The 25,185-nt window shown below is 37.4% G+C and overlaps 1 protein-coding gene across 4 annotated transcripts; it reads left to right on the top strand.

Annotated features, from left to right (window-relative positions):
* The first annotated feature begins 8 nt into the window (after positions 1-8).
* Positions 9-25,185, top strand: LOC127424845 (mRNA cap guanine-N7 methyltransferase-like). Of its 4 annotated transcripts, none has more exons than XM_051670325.1 (13): positions 9-116; positions 468-637; positions 1,222-1,258; positions 1,761-1,870; positions 2,829-2,964; positions 3,289-3,411; positions 3,784-3,899; positions 5,232-5,413; positions 5,647-5,811; positions 6,128-6,245; positions 16,056-16,157; positions 16,246-16,283; positions 24,228-25,185. In XM_051670325.1, the coding sequence occupies exons 1-13, from the start codon at positions 101-103 to the stop codon at positions 24,250-24,252; spliced, it is 1,338 nt and encodes a 445-aa protein (XP_051526285.1). In that variant the 5' UTR covers positions 9-100; the 3' UTR covers positions 24,253-25,185. The 4 variants fall into 4 exon arrangements, with proteins under 4 accessions (XP_051526285.1, XP_051526284.1, XP_051526287.1 ...); XM_051670324.1 differs by having other exon boundaries at positions 16,246-16,279; positions 24,228-25,182; XM_051670328.1 differs by having other exon boundaries at positions 85-120; positions 16,246-16,279; positions 24,228-25,183.

The raw sequence follows: 25,185 nt of genomic DNA, 5'->3' as shown, positions 1-25,185 counted from the left end.
GCATAGTAACACTTCAGTCCTGTAGGCGGCGCTAAGTTCATTCTCTGCACATGAAATACTCCAGTGAACATCCGTGAGCGCTGGTGTATGCGAGTACAAGATGGCGCAAAACTCAAGTGAGTACGTTGAGCACATAAACTCCCAATGTGTTTCATGATGTTTGTGACCATCTAAAACTCAACTAGACTCGATCTGTTTCTGTACAGGCGAAACACGTGTCGAAATGGACGCTTGAAATGAATGTCACTTTCATTTGTTGTTATGAATCTGCATCGACACACTTATAGTGATCTATCAGCATTAAACTACATTAATATCCAATACCTTCTCAGTTTCACTCCTTATATGTGTAATGCTGTTTTGTCCAGCGGTCCATAACTGTTATTCATGTGTGTGATCTTCCTGCCTTTGTGCCCATTCTCTTGTAACACATGAAAACTAATACACTGTAATGCATTTATTCTCAGGTGTATATGAGGAAGACAGTAAAGATTCTGATCCAGTGGCTGAGCAGTGCCGGACAGGATCAGCTTTAGATGTTGCTCAGACTTCATCATCATCATCATCATCGTTGAAGAGACAGAGGGATGATACTGATGAGGAGGGGGATGAAGATGACTCTCCCAGAAAGAAGCTGGTAAGAGTGCAACACTTTTGCAGTGTTTTCCCCATCTCAAAATTATTCAGTAAAGGGATCAAACAAGCAGCTCTGAGATACAGGAAATCACAACATTACAGCATTTGATTTAAAGCAAACTTTCTAGGGAATCAGAAAAAGGCAGTGCTACAAAACTGTCTACAGAGATAGTGCACCGAACTATCATTTATTCACACTTTTGTTGTTCCAAACCTGTATGACTCGCCATATTCACTTACCTTTCACTTTCATTGCATCGTTTTTTTATACGATAAAAGTGAATGGTGAATGAGGCTCTCGGTTAATGTCAGTAATTGATGATTTTGGGTGAATGTATGAATGAACTACAATCCCATGAAGGGTTGTGAATGACGTAATCAAATCAGAAACATTAGTACAATACAAAACTGTTGACTGTAAGTCATTAAAATTGAAGTATAAAAATATATTGTAAGTTTATTACAAAATATTCACATATATACAAATAAATAATTAGTTTGAGATTGTACAAAGCCTCGATTACATCATTCACAATGCTTCATGGGAATGGGCAGTCGCTGCTGATCTCTTTTCTGTGATTTCAGTCTTCTCTGATTGGTGGATCTCTGTTGAGGATTATGGGTAATGTAGTTCTTCACTTGGAATTTGTCTATGGAGCACAATTTCATAAAAAATTAAGTTGAAATCACTGACTTACGGTTTCTACATATGCATATATCATCACTTATCTATCTCAAGTGATCTTGGTATGTCTGTCCTATGTTATCATTAACATTCAATCTTTTTATGAAGAAAATGATTGGGATTTTTTATCTGGAAATATATCTAAAACTGATTATAGTCTAATTAATGGCTTTTCCACAATATTTAAATAGTCAAGAATTTATGAAACGCAAAGCAATTCACGATATTGTAGAAATGGAAAAGCATACAGAAATATCAAACCAACATTTTAGCCAACTGAAATTGGAAATACTGAATACATATTACATATTAAAAAACACAGCAAAAATACCCTTTTCCTCAGAACACAGTTCAGCCTTTCAGTTAAAGGGGCATTCAGTAGTTCTCTAGCTAGCGTTAGCATTGCTTTTCTTCGTGTACTTTAATACTGATGTTACAGTGGTGTTAGACGCTATGCTGCCATCTTTCGACGTGGATCAGCATGATCATCTCTGCTGCCCCCGTCAGCTTTGGAATATCATTTGCATCTGGAAAATTCCTGAGTTTGAGGTAATTTGTAAAGTTATTTATTACCCTATAATATAATTGCTTTGCCTAAAAACAAACGTCAGAAATCAAGTGAACATGCTTCTACAGTTAAGGACAGATTATTATTGTCCCTCATATCAATAATCTTTGGAGACTGTCTACGTTTCATGTTATTTCTAAAGACATTTATTACCTTTATTAGAGAACTGCTTAGCATAAAATAAACCTCAATTATCTAGCGATACAGAGTGTTATGTAAAGGAAAGATTAGAATTGTTTTTGATGATCAAATTTAGCATGTCCATGAATACTGTATTTGAAGAACTCGTTTTATTTCCAAGCAACCGACGTCATGTTTTATACAAAATCCACAACGATCGCTGTGCCGAGCTACTTTGCACTAAACTATAATGGAGACGTAGATGCCTTACCGTTACCGTTTTTTGCCTTTGCCGGTTTTTCTGTCTTCTTGCTTGAAGCAAGTTGCTTCAGACCTTTTTTTGCTTCTTCGACAGTACAGATACTGGATCTCCCGTTGTCTCCGCTGCCAAAGCACGATAAATAAGTATGTTCCATTGTGTTCTGTCACCATGACAAATTCCTTGTGTGTAAGCATACTTGGCAATAAAGCTCATTCTGATTCTTTTCCCTCTTCGCGTCACCAAACATCAATGTTCAAAGCATAACCAAGCGTATCTACACAGGCGGCAGCCAATGAGCGTGAGGATTCTCTTCTTCGATGTTTAGTGAAACACCACGGGTCATGTGATTTCAGCATGGCGAAACACATTGAAGGGGGTGACCAGCACCATGTAGAATAAAACACCTTTTATAGAAAACTATTTTGAGTACAGTCTTCATCTCATGTGTGTGTACACCATTCAGATCACTCTTTACAAAAAACACGATCCATTCGTTAATGTGTAAAACTTTTTAAATTGGCCCAAACTGCTGAATGCACCTTTAAAATGTTTTTCAGGTCACCAGGGAATTACACAGTCTAAAAGTGGCCACACATTACAACAATCTGCAGGAGTTTGGCCTGGCAGAACGCAATAAAAGCAGGATAGTTCACATGCGCAACTTCAACAACTGGTTGAAGAGCGTGCTCATCGGTAAGAAACACGGCTTTACTTTTCTCTCTCAAACCAGCATGCTTTATGAGGTATGATTACCCAGTCTATTTCAGCTCAGTGTACGTTATGTGTTGTTCTAATAAAAAATATTCCCTATAGAACAAAAAGTTACCGGTATCTTAATAGTCCATGATTCTTGAACATGAACAACTTGTCCTTTAAAATTTCATCTGAGCCTGTTGTTAATCTCAGATATTTTAAGATATTATGAACTCTTGAATATGGACAAGCTGCCTTCCTGCCATCAAATTGGAGCATATGGCAAATCTTACTGTTACAAGATTATTGTGTTGGTTTGCTCAGGGGAGATCCTGGACAAGGTGAGGCAGAGAAGGAGAGAGGTGTCTGTGTTAGATCTGGGCTGTGGGAAAGGAGGAGACCTTCTCAAATGGAAGAAAGGACGCATTGACACACTAGTGTGTGCAGGTAACCACACGATTCTCTTAGATTCTTTATAGAGAGCAACCTGTATTGCTTTTGACTATCGATATTGATTATGTGAAATGCAGACCTGACTTTTACTAACTGTTGTGTTTTGTTTTGAGTACAATACAAACATGATATGCAGTATAAATATTTTATAATAATGATAGTTATGTATGCCATTACATTTATGCAAAGATGTTTTGCGAGCGAAATGGTAAAAAATTTATTAAGCTAAATATATTTTTGTCCTTGGTTTAGGCTACGTCTTACTGTCAAAGCAGTACTTCATCCTAAAAGGAAAATTCTGTCATCATTTGGCTTTAGTTGAATAAATGTAACTTCCTTGACTGCACTTGTGTTCCTCCATTACAGATATCGCTGGTGTATCCGTTGAGCAGTGTCAGCAGCGCTATAATGACATAAGACGGAGGGGTCACCCAAACGACCGCACATTCTCTGCTGAGTTTATCACAGCAGACTGCAGCAGGGTATGTGCTGTTTACACTTCTGTTTTATTTGACATTGTCAGAAACTGCCAACTAATGATAGTTTCCAAAATTTTGCACTGCATTTCTACACAAGTTTATAGTAAGATTCTTTGGACAGTCAATAAAGTGCCAAGAGGATGGGATATTTAAGGGCATTTCTTCAACTGGGCACTTTCATTAGAGGACAGGGTGGGAATTTTTGGTCTGAAATAGTTTTGCGTTCCCTCGCAATGGATCACCATGGTTTTACTACAGTAACCATACTTTCACCATGATATTTATAGTGAAAACAAAAAATATGGTAATAAAAATCATAATTTTGTGGTTATTTTGGTTTTACTATACAAATACCATTTAAGTGGTTTTACTATAGTAATATTGTAGTTACCATGACTGTTATAGGCTAACCATGTTTTTTTTTAATTTGGCGGAAACCATGCTTTTAATACAGTATACTGCATCCATGTAGTAACCATTGTTTTTACTATAGATTATCCATGGTAAATCTTGTGTGTACTGTGGTATTTCTTATAAAACCATAATAACCAAAAGAATATGATTTTTATTAACATAGTTTTGGTTTTCCTGTATTATTACTATGGGATTACTACAAATATCAATGGTGTAGTGACTCACCTCAGTCCGGGTGGCGGAGGACAAATCTCGGTTGCCTCCGCGTCTGAGACCGTCAGTCCGTGCATCTTATCACGTGGCTTGTTGAGCACGTTACCGCGGAGACCTAGCGTGTGTGGAGGCTTCACACTATTCTCCGCGGCATCCACGCACAACTCGCCACGTGCCCCACCGAGAGCGAGAACCACATTATAGCGACCACGAGGAGGTTACCCCATGCGACTCTACCCTCCCTAGCAACCAGGCTAACTGGTTGCTTAGGAAGCCTGACTGGAGTCACTCAGCACACCCTGGATATGTGAAAAATATTTTAACGAGACTTTACTTTCTAGAAGTCCACAGTGCTAAAAGTGCATGAAGTTGAAGAAACACCCTTTAACAGATTTGTGCTTGCTAATATCACTTATGAACCTGTACTTTATAGATGAGGGGTGTGTTTTTTTAAATTATTTTATTTTTTCATATTAAAATCCAATAGCACATGGAGGGAAAGTTAAGGAAACCTGTTTGGAAATGGTCATTATTTTTGCTGTTCATTTCTGTTCCTCATGTGGTGCAGAAATGACACACTTAACCTTTAAGCTTCTTTGATTTGGGAGAGAAAAAGGGACTTCACTTGATTCTCAAAAAGAAGAAACTTTAAAGTCAATGAGTTTCATTTCATGTTGTATTCTCTCTGTCTCTCTTTTTCTGCCTCAGGAGTTGCTGTGTGAGAAGTACCGAGATCCTGATCTGCGGTTTGACGTGTGCAGCTGTCAGTTTGTGTATCATTATTCATTTGAGAGCGAGCAGCAGGCAGACATCATGCTGAGAAACGCCTGTGAGAGACTCAGACCGGGAGGATTCTTCATTGGAACAACTCCAGACGCATACGAGCTGGTGTAAGCTCTCACACACACACAGACAGTTTTAGACATTTCGGTCTTTCCCCATTTATGTAGAATGACGAGAAACTAGCTGCATGACGAATATGGCTGCAAAGTGACCTGACAGAATTTAAAGGGACTTCGATATCGTGACGACCCTCTACAGTTAACTGCTTTTCAAGACAATAAAGCTGCAGTACTCAAATGTTTCACATAGTTTTTTTATAATAAGCCACCTTGGTCCACAGGAAGCGCTTGGAGGCATCAGACTCGAACAGCTTTGGGAATGAAGTGTACAGTGTGACCTTCCAGAAGAAAGGAGTATACCCTTTGTTTGGCTGTCAGTATGACTTCAACCTGGAGGGAGTCGTCAATGTCCCAGAGTTCCTGGTGTATTTCCCCCTGTTTGAGGAGTGAGTGTCACATCTCAAATGCTCTTTTGACTCCTGGTTTTTGCAACGTTAATGCCTTGACTTGCCAACAGAGGGCACGGCTAATTCATAAATGTGTGCTTATCTGTCTAGTGTCAGAGATATTCTCCATTCCATAATAAGCTTTTTGTTTCCTTTAGCAAATTCCTAAAAACAGATCCAAATCATTAGGTTGCAGATTTAAATATCATGTTTTGGTGAATTGTGAAGACCGTGTAGCACTGTGTGCTTAACCAGTCTGTGTATTATTATTGTTTAGTTGATGTGTTTAAATTACTACTTTTATTTATCTGTCCAGAATGGCAAAAAAGTACAACATGCGACTGGTTTGTAAGAAAACCTTCTGTGAGTTCTTTGAGGAGAAAGTAAAAGATGAGAAGCATAAGATGCTCATGCAGTGGATGCAGGCGCTGGAGGTATGTGTGTGTTTGTGTTTGTGTGTGTGTGTGTGTGCAGGGCTACAACTAACTAAACTATTTTGATTAAATTATTGGTGTTTCTTCAACTTCAGGCACTTTTAGCACTGTGAACTTCTAGAAAGTCTTGCTTAAGCATTTTATTTGTCTACTAACAATGTCCAACAGTGTGTGTATATGCATCCCAGGAGATTTGTGTTTTTTTCCTGAAAGTCATGAAAGTTCCCACCACAGTGTTGTTTCCAGCACATCTCAAATTCTGTATTGTGTTTAATAGAATTCTGTGCTGGAAATGATGGTGATGGAAATGACATTTTTAAACTTTTTCAAATAAATTGGTCAACTCCTTTGTCTTGCTAAGGCTAAATTCATAGTTAATATTTTATGTATCTTAAATACACAATTAAATCATTATTTTACAGTTTTGCATAATTTAGCAAAATTACAGCTTGATGCCAAATAAAATATTCTGCTCACAAGTGATATTTACCTTGATTTTTCTTTGTTTTTAAGTCAGACATCATTTCATAATTCATCTCAAGCATGCTTTCACTGACACTTTTGTTGACTTGGTTAACAAGTACACTAACTTTGGAAAAAACTCTATTGGGTACAAAATTGTTTGGTGAGGTGGAAATGAGGGCACAAATGTGAGAGACTACATTTAAAAAAAGTTATAATCATGTTCACACATTAACTATTGAAATGATTTATGTTTGTTTATTTCACTCTGTTTAGATTTATCATATTTTTAAACATGTAACTATATTTCTTTAGTTTAATTTTGAATGTCTGGGTCTGGGACAAGGCTAAAACAGTAAAATCTGTACATAATAGGCATTTGAAAAGTAGCAAAAATAAATGATGAAGACCGAACAATACATGGAACGGCTCTCATTAGCTAGTCCCACTGCCTCAGTTAGTAGTTAGCAGTAGAAATCTGCGCTCATGTACTTGTACTCGTGATTGTAAAAATGCTCTGATACCATCTGATGTATGAATGTCATTCTGTAAACATTCAGCGCACAAATTAAAATCACATTACATATCCTATATATATATATATATATATATATATATATATATATATATATATATATATATATATATATATACACACACAATTAAAGTCAGAAGTTTACATACACCTTAGCCAGATACATTTAAACTCAGTTTTTCACAATTCCTGACATTTAATCATAGAAAATATTCCCTGTCTTAGGTCAGTTAGGATCACTACTTTATTTTAAGAATGTGAAATGTCAGAATAATAGTAGAGAGAATTATTTATTTCAGCTTTAATTTCTTTCATCACATTCTCAGTGGGTCAGAAGTTTACATTCACTTTGTTAGTATTTGGTGGCATTGCCTTTAAATTATTTAACTTGGGTCAAACATTTTGGGTACACTTCCACAAGCTTCTCACAATAAGTTGCTGAAATTTTGGCCCATTCCTCCAGACAGAACTGGTGTAACTGAGTCAGGTTTGTAGGCCTCCTTGCTCGCATACGCTTTTTCAGTTCTGCCCAGAAATTTCTATCGGATTGAGGTCAGGGCTTTGTGATGGCCACTCCAGTACCTTGACTTTGGAGGTATACTTGGGGTCATTGTCCATTTGGAAGACCCATTTGCGACTGAGCTTTAACTTCCTGGCTGATGTCTTGAGATATTGCTTCAATTTATCCACATAATTTTCCTTCCTCATGATGCCATCTATTTTGTGAAGTGCACCAGTCCCTCTTGCAGCAAAGCACCCCCACAACATGATGCTGCCACCCCCATGCTTCACGGCTGGGATGGTGTTCTTCGGCTCGCAAGCCTCACCCTTTTTCCTCCAAACATAATGATGGTCATTATGGCCAGACAGTTCAATTTTTGTTTAATCAGACCAGAGGACATTTCTCCAAAAAGTAAGATCTTTGTCCCCATGTGCACTTGCAAACTGTATGCTGGCTTTTTTATGGCGGTTTTGGAGCAGTGGCTTCTTCCTTGCTGAGCAGCATTTCAGGATATGTCGATATATGACTTGTTTTACTGTGGATATAGATACTTGTCTACCTGTTTCCTCCAGCATCTTCACAAGGTCCTTTGCTGTTGTTCTAGGATTGATATACACTTTTCTCGCCAAACTACGTTCATCTCTAGGAGACAGAATGCCTCTCACGGTGTTCCCATGATGTTTACACTTGCGTACCATTGTTTGAAATTTGCTCCCAAAGATGAACCAGACTTGTGGAGATCCACAATTGTTTTCCTGAGGTTTTGGCTGATTTCTTTTGATTTTCCCATGATGTCAAGCAAAGTGGCACTGAGTTTGAAAGTAGGCCTTAAAATTCATCCACAGGTACACCTCCAATTGACTCCAATTAGCCTATCAGAAGCTAATTTCTTAAAGGCTTGACATAATTTTCTGGAATTTTCCAAGCTGCTTAAAGGTACAATTTACTTAGTGTATGTAAACTTCTGACCCACTGGAATTGTGATATAGTGTATTAAAAGTGAAACTATCTGTCTGTAAACAATTGTTGGAACATTACTCATGTCATGCATGAAGTAGATGTCCTAAACGACTTGCCAAAACTACAGTTTCATAATATTAAATCTGTGGAGTGGTTAAAAAATGAGATTTAATGACTTCAACCAAAGTGTATGTAAACTTCTGACTTTATGTGTGTGTGTGTGTGTGTGTGTGTGTGTGTGTGTGTGTGTGTGTGTATATATATATATATATATATATATATAATATACTTTGCATGTGCTGTATGCTCTTCAAATGTGAGCGCCTGTGAATGTGTGTAGCCGGTGTTGTCCTTGTCTCACACTCGTGCGCTTTGTTTGTAGCAGATTACTGTGAACAGAGTGCTAATTCACTTCATACAGACTACATATTTATTTAATTAAATATCAGCTGTTTGTAGTTTAATAATCACTGAGTCACGTGGCGACTGGCTTTTCCAGAGGTGAACTACTACAAATAATAATAATAAATCAATAGTAATTGTATAATATTGAAGCAGTATCTCTCTCTTATGATGGTCTGTCATGCAACACTTTATTTGACAAATATAACTCCAGTGCTGTATTTTGGATTGTGCTGTGAGGTTCTGTATAAAAGCACTTCATTTGATAAAAAGAATACAATATTATGTTGAAAATGAATTGTTCTATTTTCATTTAATTAAAGTTTTAATTAAATTCATTTTATTTAGACACAATTTTGATGATAAAATTGAAATAAACTTAAACTGTTGACACTGATTTTAGAAAAAACAGGTATCAGTATCGGTGAGTACTGAAAAGGAAGTATATTGGTACTGGTTCTCAAAAATAAATAAATAATAATAATTATGAGGACATCCCTGTTTGGCAGTAAATCTATAAGCCGGCTCTTTTTAGTGAATCAGTTGGGGCTGACTGAATTAACCAAATAAACCAAGAACTGTTACTGTGTTATGTGTTCTTAAAGCTCATTAGAGTTACTCACTGGTTGTTCATATGACATATAGTTTGAAATACAAATGTAGTTTTGTTGTAATAAGTGAATAATCTAAAAAATAATTCTAAATGGACTATCTGGCAAATAAATATTTCATAAAACAAAACAATTCTTTAAAAAAGCAGTTCACTTTTAAACATGCTTAGTGTTGTTTATTTTTCTCACGTCTGTAAAATCCATTTGTAAAATGCAATAATAATAAAAAATAAAAAAAATGGCCGGTAAGACATCTGACTGCTGGTAAATTTTTTCATCTACAAGCCACCTTGGCTGGTCGGTTAAAATGTTAATTTTGGACCCTGCCCTCGTGCCATCCCAATGTACACTACCGTTCAAAATTTGGGGTCACTTGTATGAAATGTTTCTCATGATCTTAAAAATCTTTTGATCTGAAGGTGTATGCTTAAATGTTTGAAATCAGTTTTGTAGACAAAAATATAATTGTGCCAACATATTTATTTCATTATAAAACTACAATTTTATTTAAAAAAAAAAAATGTTTTGAAATGGATGACTTGGACCAAATAATTAAAATCAGCCAATAAGTGCCCAACATATAAATGGGAACTCCTTCAATACTGTTTAAAAAGCATCCCAGGGTGATACCTCAAGAAGTTGGTTGAGAAAATGTCAAGAGTACATGTCTGCAAATTCTAGGCAAAGGGTGACTACTTTGAAGATGCTAAAATATAACACAGTTTTGATTTATTTTGGATTTTTTTAGTCTCAACATAATTCCCATAGTTCCATTTCTATTATTCCATAGTTGTGATGACTTTACTATTATTCAAAAATGTGAAAAAAAATAAAAATAAAGAATGAGTAAGTGACCCTAAACTTTTGAACGGTAGTGTATATGACTTTCTTCTGCTGAACACAAAGATTTTTAGGAGAATATTTCAGCTCTGTAGGTCCTCATAATGCAAGTGAATGTTGACCAACATTTTGAATCAAATAAAGTCAGCATAAAAGTAATCCATAAGACTCCAGTGGTTTAATCCATGTCTTCAGAAGTGATATGATAGGTGTGGATGAAAAACAGACTTAAATATTGATCTGTTTCTCACCCACAACTATCATATTGCTTCAGAATATATGGATTTAACCACTGGAGTCTTATGGATCACTTTTATGCTGCCTTTGTGCTTTTTGGACTTTCAGAGTTTTGGTCATCATTCACCTCTATTGTATGGACCTACAGAGCTGAGATATTCACGTTTTAAGTCACATGAAATCAAAATTGGCCCTATTTACTTTATTAATGCACATTTATGTTTTTATTGTGAACCTCTTATTTGGACTCAGAGACCACTTTTCATAGTCCAGTCAGTTCCTGGTGGATTTCTGAGTTTTTTTTTTTTTTTATATATCCTGTTTCACTTGGAAATATTTCACATTATGGAAGCAAAATTAATTTCTAGCACTTTCATCTTGACTAAAGTGCTCCCATGGTTTTGCCGACTTGGATCATACACTTCTGTTTCCGCTCGTTTTGAGGTAATTTTTCAAATGCATTTTTTTTTCATAATATTTTTTTCACGACTGTAAAGTGACACCAATGACAGGTTTTCTGTGCCACAAAACACAGACCCATCATTCATTGTCAGCTATTGTCATTGTCGATTTTACTGATAACTTGTTGCAGCCCCATATGTTTGGTTTTGTGTGCAAGAATGTTCCTGTGTTTGTTTGATTGGCATCTCCACATTTTCTTAATCTTAGTGTTGTTTTCCAGTAAAATTATCGAAAACATCCATAAAAACAAGATATATTTACTTGAGAAGCAAAATTGCATAAGGTGTAAAAAAAGTTCAGAGAATGTCTTGAATTAAGTTTATTTTTGTTCCCCAGTTGGCAATTTATTTTTTCTTGTTTTATGCATAAACCTCATAACATTTTGTCAGATTTATGCTTAAAAAAAAAAAATGTACTTTAAGATATATCCTCTGAAAATAAGTCTTAATATTTTAGGCAATTTTGCTTCTCAAGTAAATGTATCTTGTTTTAAGGATATGTAAATATTTTGATTGCAAATCTATAAATTTAGCTGCAAGTAGCAATTACCTGGGTTCAAGCCACATAGGGCCTTTTAGTGCATGTGCTCCAAGATTTTAAGAATTATTGTGATAGCCCGTAAGCATTTAAAACAGAGAGAAAGCAGTATAATTTACAGCAATCTCAGGTTAATAACCATAGATATATGTTTTTAACATGTCTGACTGTTATAGCGCCACCTATTGTCAGATCTACACCAAATTGTGCTTGCTTGCTTTGGAATCATATTTTATTTGTGTACTAAATTTGATTCCATTCAGAGCCTTTGTTTAGGAGTTATTGGCTTTTGGGTAAACTAAGCCACACCAATATGTTTAAATGTCTCTATTATAGCCATTCCAAATTAAAAAAAGGTTATATATATGTAAACTCAGCAAAAAAAAAGAAACATCCCTTTTTCAGGACAATGTATATTAAAGATAATTTTGTAAAAATCCAAATAACTTTACAGATCTTTATTGTAAAGGGTTTAAACAATGTTTTTCATGCTTGTTCAATGAACCATAAACAATTAATGAACATGCACCTGTGGAACGGTCATTAAGACACTAACAGCTTACAGATGGTAGGCAATTAAGATCACAGTTATAAAGACTTAAGACACTAAAGAGACCTTTCTACTGACTCTGAAAAACACCAAAAGAAAGATGCCCAGGGTCCCTGCTCCTCTGCGTGAACGTGCCTTAGGCATGCTGCATGGAGGCATGAGGACTGCAGATGTGGCCAGGGCAATAAATTGCAATGTCCGTACTGTGAGACGCCTAAGACAGCGCTACAGCAAGACAGGAAGGACAGCTGATCATCCTCGCAGTGGCAGACCACGTGTAACAACACCTGCACAGGATCGGTACATCTGAATATCACACCTGTGGGACAGGTACAGGATGGCAACAACAACTGCCCGAGTTACACCAGGAATGCACAATCCCTCCATCAGTGCTCAGACTGTCCGCAATAGGCTGAGAGAGGCTGGACTGAGGGCTTGTAGGCCTGTTGTAAGGCAGGTCCTTACCAGACATCACCGGCAACAACGTCGCCTATGGGCACAAACCCACCTTCGCTGGACCAGACAGGATTGGCAAAAAGTGCTCTTCACTCGCGGTTTTGTCTCACCAGGGGTGATGGTCGGACTCGCGTTTATCGTTGAAGGAATGAGCGTTACACCAAGGCCTGTACTCTGGAGTCGGGATCGATTTGGAGGTGGAGGGTCCGTCATTGTCTGGGGAAAGATGGGGAAAGCTCATCGGACTGAGCTTGTTGTCATTGCAGGCAATCTCAACGCTGTGCGTTACAGGGAAGACATCCTCCTCCCTCATGTGGTACCCTTCCTGCAGGCTCATCCTGACATGACCCTCCAGCATGACAATGCCACCAGCTCGTATACTGCTCGTTCTGTGCGTGATTTCCTGCAAGACAGGAATGTCAGTGTTCTGCCATGGCCAGCGAAGAGCCCGGATCTCAATCCCATTGAGCATGTCTGGAACCTGTTGGATCGGAGGGTGAGGGCTCGGGCCATTCCCCCCAGAAATGTCTGGGAACTTGCAAGTGCCTTGGTGGAAGAGTGTGGTTACATCTCACAGCAAGAACTGGCATATCTGGTGCAGTCCATGAGGAGGAGATGCACTGCAGTACTTCATGCAGCTAGTGGCCACACCAGATACTGACTCTTACTTTTGATTTTGGTTCTTGAGTTTTTATTTCTATTTTATATTCAATTTGTCATTCCAAATTAGTTTTTATTTTCATTAGTTTTCACAGTTATTTTATTAGTTTTAGTTTAGTTTTCTCAGTTTCAGTTTCGTTTTTTTTTTTAGTTTTAGTATTTTTTTATGGCTGCCAAAGCTGAATGTTTACTGGTATCATTTAAAAATTTCTAACATCATTACATTTCTCAGGGCAGTCTTGTGTTACCTCTATCTAGTTGTATTATCATGTTTAATTTGGATTGTAAATGTTGCAAATGTTATAATACAGGGTGAATATGGGTAATTTTAAACTTTTTTAAAATTATTTTTAGGATATTTAAACTTGGTCCCCACTGTATCCATATGAATTTCCTTAAATCATTATTATTCAATACTAAACTAATCTTTGGGAAGTAAGCAATTAAAGGAATACTTCACCCAAAAATGAAAATTCTCTCATCATTTACTCACCCTCATGCCTTACCAGATTATTTCTTCTGCAGAACAAAAATGAATATTTTTAGAAGAATATTGTAGCTCTGTAGGTTAGGGTTGCGACGGTGTACCGGTACCAACGAAATAATGCGATACCAAAAATTTTTAAATGGTACGATATCATCTTGTTAATTTTGGTACCATATTAAAGAATGCTGCCATTAGCAGAATGTAATGTAATGTGAGTGTTTTGAGATGATATCAAAGACCATTTGAAAATAATAAATTAAAAAGCCTCTATATGGCCAAGTGTGAACATTAAACAGCAGAATGATGTCATTTAATAAATAATATTAAATCACATGTGCTGAGAGGGCCTCTCAGCCCTGTCATCTCCTCCTCACACACACACAACACACACACTACGAATGCTTGATTTTCATGCAGTGTGTCAAATAGTATCCATCTGCAGAGCCACAGATCAGTGTGTTGAGTGTACAAATGGCTGTGAACTCTCAAATGAACTCCCTCCATTGCAGCTCAGAGATTTCAGCCTGCAAGTCACGGCAAGCTTGATATAACGAACACTTCACAAACAGGAAGAACTTCAAAGATCTTTCAAAATAAAAGTCCCGCTGAAATGAGAGCTCTATTCAACTGATTACGTGAAATTGAAGACATTATGACAGAAAAATATTACTACTGTATAAAAGTGTATAAAGCAGTCGCATTAATACTCATAGTAACAGTAATATAATATTAAATGGTTATATTATTAGTATTATTATCTGTAAGAAATATCACGTAAGTGTACTGAATTGAGCCATGGCAGCCTTTTGCCTCAGGTAATCAGTTTTCATTTAATGCTTTCATTAATACTGTAAAGCTCTGTTGTGCATCTTTTTATTTATTTTTTTTATATTTATTTTTTTATCGAAAATTCTCTCTCTCTCTCTCTCTCTGTGTGTGTGTGTGTGTGTGTGTGTGTGTGTGTGTGTGTACTGTCAGAGTATTATATTTTCATTTGATTAAAGCTGTACAGCATGTATTTAATTAAACACGATATGATCGTAACATTTAATTAAAACATTTAACATGGAATCCAGGAAAATTTAAACAGAAAATGCATTATTTGTATCTATAAGACTTTATGCAGTTCTTTTAGACAAATAATTTTCTGTGTAATTTCATCAAAAGTCCGAGGTTTTTTATTTGTTGCCTAAGTATCAAGTATCGATACTGAGGTACCAGGGCTGGTATCCTACCGAAGCCAAATTTTGGTATCGGAGCAACCCTACTGTAGGTCCATACAATGCAAATGAATGGTGACCAAAACTTTGAGTCTCCAAAAAGCATATAAGTAATCCATAAGACTCCAGTGGTTAAATCCATGTCTTCAGAAGTTATATGACAGATATGGGTGAGAAACAGATCAATATTTAAGTCCTTTTTTACTGTAAATCTTGACATCAGTGGTCTCCTTGGCTAAAACAGATTAGATTACTTCAGAAGACATGAATTAAACCACTTTATGCTGCCTTTATGTGCTTTTTGGACCTTCAAAGCTTTGGACCTTGTTGACTTGTGTTGTATGGACCTGCAGAGCTGAAATATTCTTCTAAAATTTTCATTTGTGTTCTGCAGAAGAAAGAAAGTCATACACATCTGGAGTGGCATGAGGGTCAGTAAATGATAAGAGAATATTAATTTTTTTGAGGTAAACTATCTCTAACTTTTTGAGGTTTTAAATTGATGACTTTACTTTGGGATGTGTGGCAGAGCTCATTTCATGACCACCGGTGGGAAAAGCAATGGTAAAGAGAAGGTGTAATGCTTGTCAATGTTACATTATGATTTATGATGTAAAAGTGTATAAGAAAATATAAAAAGTAATTCCAAATACTTTGTAAATATTTTCTAGAGAATAGTTCTTCCTCTGTCCCACTTTACTGCTTAAAAAATGTGGGATTTGGTTGGTTGGAACCTTTTTTGTGCACACTGGATGAGACAGCTGAGATTTCATCCCAGGGCTGCTTCCGGTAGCCAGATCTGATTGTGGATAATGATGTCTGCAGATCTGTGCAGCATTATCTTCACTTTGGAAGAATCAGACAGTTTTGTGTCTCTTTGTTGTCATAGCAATACCCTCCAGATGAGATGGGCAGACTGGCGTCTGATAGTCCAGGGGAGTATGACCATGCCAAGAGAATTGCAGAGAATCCTGCTGTTAGACTTCCACTGGTGAGCACTGATCTTTTCCTTCTAGTGAAAAGAGTTTCTTTTTGTTATTAATTATGTTCTGATTGTTCACCCTCTCTTCTCGCCACAGGGGACCTTGAGCAAGTCTGAGTGGGAGGCTACAAGTACGTAGGTTCTCTTCCTGTTCAGATCAGCCTTCTAATTCAATATTGCTTCTCTTATACACTTAAATGGTATCTTTTGGTATTTGTAGTGATGTGCTGGGTAGGGTTGCACCAGCTGTGCATAAGTTCTCACATAATATGGGACGTAAAGTTCACACTAAGGGCTTAGTAACTAGTAGTTAGTTTGTAACAAAGTCAGTACTTAATTTAGTTGCACTACCTGTTCTTAAGGCAAGACTTAGCTAGTAGGTCGTAAGCTCTCCGTAAAGTAATGCATAGTCGCATAATATGACATTTACCTGTATTTATCCAATAAGCAGACTTTCAATTTATACACAGGAGTGTAAAAAAGCCGTGAATTTCAGTATGTTCAAACCTTGTTTGTTCACGTAACTGTCAGCTGTAATAAATAATATCCCCATTAAAATACGATACGTAATAAAACAAGACTTCATTAATGATATAGGCTATTTAGCTTATGTAAATAACAATATTCAATAACTGTATCTAAAATGAATAAGGGACATTAAATAAATATTAATACAACAGGCTGGAAAAATAGACATTAATTATAATATCTTATATCGTATATGTTGAAACTTGATACTGTACACAGGAAAGTGCACCGTTAGATCGGTTTCATGCTGAAGAAGTACGTTTTTTACATAATGTTTTCTCCTGTAAATGTAAACCAGTGTAAATGCCAACATCATCATATACATGTTGAAAAGACTGAAGCCTGTCAACCAAAACATGAGCTCATTGATGTCATTAAATGAGTCTGCTTCTTTATTCCATCCGTTACACCTGGTCGGAGGCTGCCGTAAATATTTAGTTTATACGTAGGGTTACGTCCTACCTAAGTTTAATGGTGCAACGCTCACATATTTAATAGTGCGTATATTGTGATTTAGTGCCCATTTATGTAACGTACGTATAGCTGGTGCAACTGGCCCCTGATGCTTTATCTTCAAAGTCTTTACTTCAGAAATTGTACAAAACATGATCAAAAAAACAAGAAAATGCTGAAAACATAAGATAATGATACTCACTTTAATGAAAGGTTCTTTTAGCTGAGCTGTTTTATATTCATAGGCACAGAGTATAACACGTATCAGGGCTCATTTGTATTGAAAGCGTAGCCTGTACCAAAGCCAAGAAATTAAAGGTTCCTGCTGTGTTCAGACTCATTTCTTAAGATAAAATGCTTGGGATCATTTAGAGGTTTCCTCCTGGTGCAGTGCAGCCTGTGGGTTGGTCATTGGGGACAAAATCTATAAAAGGAATAGTTCACAGAAAAATGAAAGTTCTATCATTTTGTTATTTTGAAGCATCTTTACATCGCTCCCCCCCCCCCCCCCATACAATGACAGTTCACTTAAATATTTCCAAAGTTATTTACATTTTGTAGAAAATTACTCGCTTTTTCAGTAATGACCGAATATGAAATTCAAATGATATTAAAATGTCATACTCTATTTCAGACTTTGACTTGAATGGCAAATGTCTGGACTGTTTAAGCAGCTTAAATTGGCCAAAAACTGCCCACTCAAGCAGAATAAGCAGCTCTGTTTGTGGATTTCTGCTTCTTTTTCTGCTACGTGCCTCAAATGAAACTCTGAATATCTTTAAGTGATTTGATGTCACTAACCTGGCAAACTTGGGCACATCTGGTGATTATTTGTCCTCAAAAGCGCTCATTGTATCAAGGTGGAACCTTGTGAACGGGACTGTTTCCAGGCAGACTGATGAAAAGTCCTGTGTGCTGCTCGTGGAAGTTCTATCAAACCAGCCAATAAGATTGTGCTGTGTGGATCGAGAAAGTGTTTTCCAATTTTGTGTGCTATGTGCATCAGTATTATTGCACGCACTATGGCCGTGACATCTGAGGCTGAGACTAACAAGACATCAGTGAACTCCAGACTTATAAATCGACGTTGTCTTCTATTTCCACATGAGAATGCAACAAATAAATATAAAACAAACCACACCGTGTTATATTGTTTATTGCAAAGAACATATCTTGCCGTTAACAAAACTGCATTCCATTTTAAACTTAAGTGCATAAAATTATGAAATTGAAAGATTTAGCCAGTTCATTTTTTTTTTCATATAAAAAGTAAAAGAGAAAAACGCTTCGATACAATGCCATGGTACTACCGCAGTTCTCAAGCTTCAAAATACCGGAAATGTTCTGCTCTGCTTTTGTTTAGAAAAAAATCACAATTTTCATTAGTTATATATACTTTATTCATATTCCCAGATATTAGTGGTATTTGGATGAACTCTGGTGTGATGTGGTATTTGCTTCTCAGACTCTTGTCTCACCGCGGTAACGACATGTTTCTAAGCCCAGAAATGCAGCAAGGCCTGTTCAAACAGGACGCTAGATGGTACGCAACAGAGACCCTGTTTACACCCGTTATTAAGATATGTTTTGGGTGATCAGATCACAGGCGCTAAATAGTAGGGGTGAAAATTGCCGATTCGATATTCATTGCTTTAAAAAAAAAATAAATAATTATATATATACTTATTTATTTATTGTAATTTAACATATTAAGATGTTAACCCCTTTTTTTCTTAGAAAGAAATGTTTATTGATGAACAGTTGTGTCTGACATGACAATTGTTTACCTTGTAATACAGGATTTACAGGTAAAAGGTTGGGATGTACAAAACCACCAATTTTCATAATCGAAAAGTAAGTGCATTGTCTGAGCTATTATTCGACTAGTTAGTGTTAAGGAACCCATATATAAATATAGCTACAAGCAGCAATTATGGGGACAAGCACCAACATGGCAACCATTGCATAACACTAAGCACAACCCAAAGAACACACTGGGCCTCATTCATGAAACTTTCGTAAATATATGAGTAAATATGGAGTAATTTGCACATGAAATGGGCCTTCCCGAAAAATTTCTGCCGCATTCACAAATGCTTCATACTCCCCAGATTTGTAAGTAAAACCTGTGTATGTTAGTAAATTCCAAACATTTGAAAAAAAAAAAAAAAGAAAAGGGGGCGTGTGCACATTTAATCACAATTATCATAATCCACGCCCATGAAAACACCATAGAAGGAAGGCACTAGACTCACTAGTAAATGCTTTTAACATCTATTGTGAACAGTAATTACATTTATGAATGAAGTACATTCACATCGTAAAATTTTGATTTAGCAATCACAATAGCATCTCAGAGACTGTAATCACATGTTTTTGCTGTCATCTGAGGCTCTTTTGTGAATAAAACAGTTCAAGAAGTCAATCAAAATGGTTTGACGTGTGTAAAAACATTTCTGTTCACCCCGGGAGGAGGATGTCCATCACCATTAACCTTCTCTGGTTCAGTTTGCAGTGCATGGCACTTCTCGGGTAAATCATGATAATAATATAGCTGCAAATGGAAGAATCATCAGAGAAATTATTAGAAGAATATCTTTGACCGAAACGCTGTAAGATATTACAGATTTGCAAGCTGTATGACAACATGCAGGCTTTTTCTATTTTTCCCCTGTTGTATTGTGTACGTGCCTGTCCACGATGTGTTTGTTCATGGGTTTAACAGCATTAGCAGCATTACCAACTGAACACAATTTACAGATACCTTTACTAAATTATGAAACCTAAATTAAAGAGCTCATATCAAATAATAATAATAATAAAAAACTGTCCAACCAGTTACATTAGAGGGCATTCATTTCTTCGAGAAAATTAAACACAAACTGACGTGCACCCCATGTCAAGCACTTCTGCTGGAAAAATCATAAGCAGAGTTGGGAAAGTACTATACTTTGAAAAAATAAATGCAAGCAGCAAAGAAACTAAAGTATAGACTATGGTTTAAAATGAAAAAGCTTTTTTTTTTCTTTTTTCTAACTTATTTTTTAAGGTTAATTTCGCTCATTTAATAATTATTCAGTTTTTTCATTATATATTTAATTTCACTTTTATCAAAATGTATTCATGTCAGTTTCCATTTATGTCAGAGCAGCTTTACGAACGATTAACACAAAAATTTGTTCTGGTTGTGTTTCATGAATGAGGCCCATAGAGTGCATATGACATACAGAGCAAACACATACCACATTACATGTCACCCCAGGATGAGTTCGAACCTACACCTTTCCATTCCATATTTCAATGCACACACTGTAACACAGCCACAAAATTGACAGTGACCAAAGTGACATACAGTACCAAGCTGAGAATCAGCACTACCAAGCACAGCAGTCGCATAATTTGCTCTGGGGACTATTCTTGACCACCCCAAATTTCATAATTGTCCTATGAACGGTTCTATGGGCTACCTAAAATAAAATACAAAAAATTGATTTTTCGAGGCCTGGGTAGCTCAGCCAGTATTGACGCTGACTACCACCCCTGGAGTCGCGAGTTCGAATCCAGGGTGTGCCGAGTGATTCCAGCCAGGTCTCCTAAGCAACCAAATTGGCCTGGTTGCCAGGGGGAGGGTAGAGTCACATGGGGTAACCTCCTCGTGGTCGTGATTAGGGGTTTTCGCTCTCAATGGGGCACGTGGTAAATTGTGCGTGGATCGCGGAGAATAGCATGAGCGTCCACATGCTGTGAGTCTCCGGTGTCATGCACAGCGAGTCACGTGATAAGATGCACGGATTGACTGTCTCAGAAGTGGAGGCAACTGAGACTTGTCCTCTGTCACCCAGATTGAGGTGAGTAACCGCGCCACCACGAGGACCTACTAAGTAGTGGGAATTGGGCATTCCAAATTGGGAGAAAAGGGGATAAAACAAAAGAAAAAGATTTTTCATCCAGGAGACAATTTAAAAATCATTTGTCTCAAATGTTTTATGATCAAATCCCTGAAACCACAAACGGAGGTAGTCAAAAACGCATGTGACCACAGGTGTAATCAGGTGTAAGTGTATTTGAGGTGTAAATGCTAATCTGTCCTGAATGTGTCCTGAACAGCAGTGAAGCACCACCCCTCACCTGTCAATCAACCGCTGTGAGGGGTAAACTTTGCCGGTTATGAGCGGCTTTAAAAATAAATAACCGTCCGATCAGAAAATTTGAAAAAGCGAAAACATACACAATTACGAGAGCTTCACGGATCTTCTTCAGTGTATCTGATATCAACATGCAGTAACAGATGACAAGCACACACATCTTTAGCTCAGGTTAATACAGGTACTTCACTAAAATAAGATAATTCTGCTTGAAATTTTACTTTTGTGTTTGGAATACATTTCAACTGTATCTGGAAGAAACAGCCAGCCTTTTCCCCCCATTATGTCTTTTATGACATTTTTTTGTGGTTTATTATCATGCAGTAACACAGTGACAAATGATTAATGTATGTCGTCATGAAATCAAGAGACCCTCCCCTCGAAATCCAAACACAAGTGGTCACAGGAGACACATCTAAATACCGGGTATAAACAGGGTCAAAGTGGAAAAGGCCGCTGGGATCTCGAGACTCGCTTTCTGAAATTAAACTCCTTTGCTGACACAGCATTTTAAAATGCATTGCTTATGCTGCGAGATGCTGATAGGAGAGCAAGACCTTCGGCTTGTTGTCAGTACTTGCCACACTTATAAAATTCAAATGAACAGTTTTTGAATTTGTGTGTGCATTTTTTGAATTGTGAATTTTGACAGCCTTAGCGGATCATTGCCTTATTGGATATTATTATATAGCCTTATTGGATGTTATCATATTGCTTCAGAAGTATAGTGAAGCCATATGATAGTGCACAAGTCATATGGACTACTGTTATTATGCTTTTTTGTCCATTTTTTGACAGCTTGAAAAGGTTTTGTACTAAATAAAATATATAGTTAACTATTAGAATTGCGGTCAGTCATCAGAAATTGTAAATGTCAGGTGTAGAGTTTATCTGAATGATGCACATCTATTTTTATGGGTAGATTGGCTACCATAGTAATACCCAATACAACACTGACTGATGGCACCACAAGAACATGCACACAGTTCCTTTACTAGCGACTATCCTGAGCTATGATGTCAAAGGCAGCAGACAGGGAAAAATAAGTTACTGTAGTGAAATATATACTGTATATGTTGATAACTGGACCAATAACCAGCCAAGTATTGACCTCCTCTACATTAACGCAAGGTAAGTATATATATACATATATATATATATATATACACACACACACAAAGTAAACTCAGCAAAAAAAGAAACGTCCTCTCACTTTCAACTGCTTTTATTTTCAGCAATCTTAATGTGTAACTATTTGTATGAATATAAAAAGATTCAACAACTAAGACATAAACTGAACAAGTTTCACAGACTTGTGACTAACAGAAATGGAAAAATGTGTCCCTGAACAAAGGGGGGATCAAAATCAAAAGAGTCAGTATCTGGTGTGGCCACTAGCTGCATAAAGTACTGCAGTGCATCTCCTCCTCATGAACTGCACCAGATTTGTTAGTTCTTGCTGTGAGATGTAACCACACTCTTCCACCAAGGCACTTGCAAGTTCCCGGACATTTCTGGGGGAATGGCCCGAGCCCTCACCCTCCGATCCAACAGGTCCCAGATGTGCTCAATGGGATTGAGATCCGGGCTCTTCACTGGCCATGGCAGAACACTGACATTCCTGTCTTGCAGGAAATCACGCACAGAATGAGCAGTATGGCTGGTGGCATTGTCATGCTGGAGGGTCAGGTCAGGATGAGCCTGCAAGAAGGGTACCACATGAGGGAGGAGGATGTCTTCCCTGTAACGCACAGCATTGAGATTGCCTGCAATGACAACAAGCTCAGTCCGATGAGCTTTCCCCATCTTTCCCCAGACCATGACGGACCCTCCACCTCCAAATCGATCCTGCTCCAGAGTACAGGCCTCGGTGTAACGCTCATTCCTTCAACGATAAACGTGAGTCCGACCATCACCCCTTGTAAGACAAAACCGCGACTCGTCAGTGAAGAGCACTTTTTCCCAATCCTGTCTGGTCCAGCGAAGGTGGGTTTGTGCCCATAGGCGACGTTGTTGCCGGTGATGTCTGGTAAGGACCTGCCTTACAACAGGCCTACAAGCCCTCAGTCCAGCCTCTCTCAGCCTATTGCGGACAGTCTGAGCACTGATGGAGGGATTGTGCATTCCTGGTGTAACTCGGGCAGTTGTTGTTGCCATCCTTTACCTGTCCCACAGGTGTGATATTCAGATGTACCGATCCTGTGCAGGTGTTGTTACACGTGGTCTTCCACTGCGAGGATGATCAGCTGTCCTTCCTGTCTCCCTGTAGCGCTGTCTTAGGCATCTCACAGTACAGACATTGCAATTTATTGCCCTGGCCGCATCTGCAGTCCTCATGTCTCCATGCATTATGCCTAAGGCACGTTCACACAGGTGAGCAGGGACCCTGGGCATCTTTCTTTTGGTGTTTTTCAGAGTCAGTAGAAAGGTCTCTTTAGTGTCTTAAGTCTTTATAACTGTGATCTTAATTGCCTACCGTCTGTAAGCTGTTAGTGTCTTAACGACCGTTCCACAGGTGCATGTTCATTAATTGTTTATGGTTCATTGAACAAGCATGGAAAACATTGTTTAAACCCTTTACAATAAAGATCTGTAAAGTTATTTGGATTTTTACAAAATTATCTTTAAAATACATTGTCCTGAAAAAGGGACGTTTCTTCTTTTGCTGAGTTTTTATATATATATATATATATATATATATATATATATATACATACATACATATACACAATGGAACCACACGCAGTGTGTTGACCAAGCATTTGCGTACTTCATAGAGTATGTTTCTGCCTACCTTATTTTCAAAATATGGAGGTTATTTTGTAGAGAAGCTTTAGTGGCAGTCTAGTTTAGTTTTGTTCATTTTTTGCATGTTTTAATTATGTTTCTATAATACATTTTATGTCCAAGTCTCATAATTTGCCTTCTGCAATTGTCTCTTGTCTTTTTTTAGGCATATACCTGGTGTTTGTGTTTGAGAAAATGTCATGAGTTGGAGGGATTCACCATTGTGTCCGCATGAATGATTGCCACAGATGTGGAGTGTAGTGCTGTCTCATTTCCATTCATTCAGTTTCTACAAGCCTGCTGAGCCTGTCTATTTCACAAACCGTCAGATATTTTTATATAGCCAGAGCATTTCTTCCTGTGTGTGCGCGCACGCACGTGTGGCGCGAGTGTGTGCGCGTGTGTATGTGAGAGAGAGAGGAATAACGAATGAGTGGGCAGTCGATGTGTGCACACTGCACATAATCAATATTCTCATTCATTCTGTGTACCTGTTATACAATGCTCACCTGGAACCCATTCACTTCAGGTCAAAGAATCTAACAGTCCAGTATGGCTTACAGTCCCTTTGGGTTTTACTTTGATTTGTAGTCCACACTTGCCTTCAAGCTAGACTCTGTATAGGATTCCCTTGTTCTGAAAGTCACAGAAAGACATCAAAAACAAATCTGTCAGTTTGTCAAAAATACAATGTCCAGCTGTGAAGGGTTTGATTAATATCCTGTTTGTTGTGTGATTGGGGCCACCAGCTGTACTTTGACATGTAGAACCTCAGCTTTAATCCATGAATTTTTTTTATTTTTTATTTTATTTTATTTTTTATACATAAAAGGCATACTGGCATAGGGTATTTCTTACCTCTTCTGACGTCATTGTGTAATGTTGTTCCTGTAAGCTGTCCAGGGACTGTAAACCTATTGTAGGGGTAATAAAATCCAAGAATTACAAAAAAGTGTCCATTGTATATTTGTCTCTCAAGATTATTCTCAAGTAAGAAGGTACAGTACACCTGCTTTATACTATAGACAAAAGAATAAGGTAAAAATAATTTAATAAAATGAAATTTAAAAATGATGAATGGTACATACACATGAATACACACACAGGGGAGTTTCTTCAACTTC

This window comes from Myxocyprinus asiaticus, chromosome 34 (assembly GCF_019703515.2).
Source record: "Myxocyprinus asiaticus isolate MX2 ecotype Aquarium Trade chromosome 34, UBuf_Myxa_2, whole genome shotgun sequence".
NCBI classification, from domain to species: Eukaryota; Metazoa; Chordata; class Actinopteri; order Cypriniformes; family Catostomidae; genus Myxocyprinus; species Myxocyprinus asiaticus.
Note: the sequence above shows the minus strand (reverse complement) of the source record. Positions and strands in the feature narration are given on the sequence as shown.

What these genes read in the sequence shown, in the direction of transcription:
- LOC127424845 (XM_051670324.1), top strand. An exon ending in GGAAAATTCCTGAGTTTGAG is followed by an intron (nt 1,871 to 2,828) that starts GTAATTTGTAAA and finishes AATGTTTTTCAG; the next exon opens with GTCACCAGGGAATTACACAG. An exon ending in TATTTCCCCCTGTTTGAGGA is followed by an intron (nt 5,812 to 6,127) that starts GTGAGTGTCACA and finishes TTATCTGTCCAG; the next exon opens with AATGGCAAAAAAGTACAACA.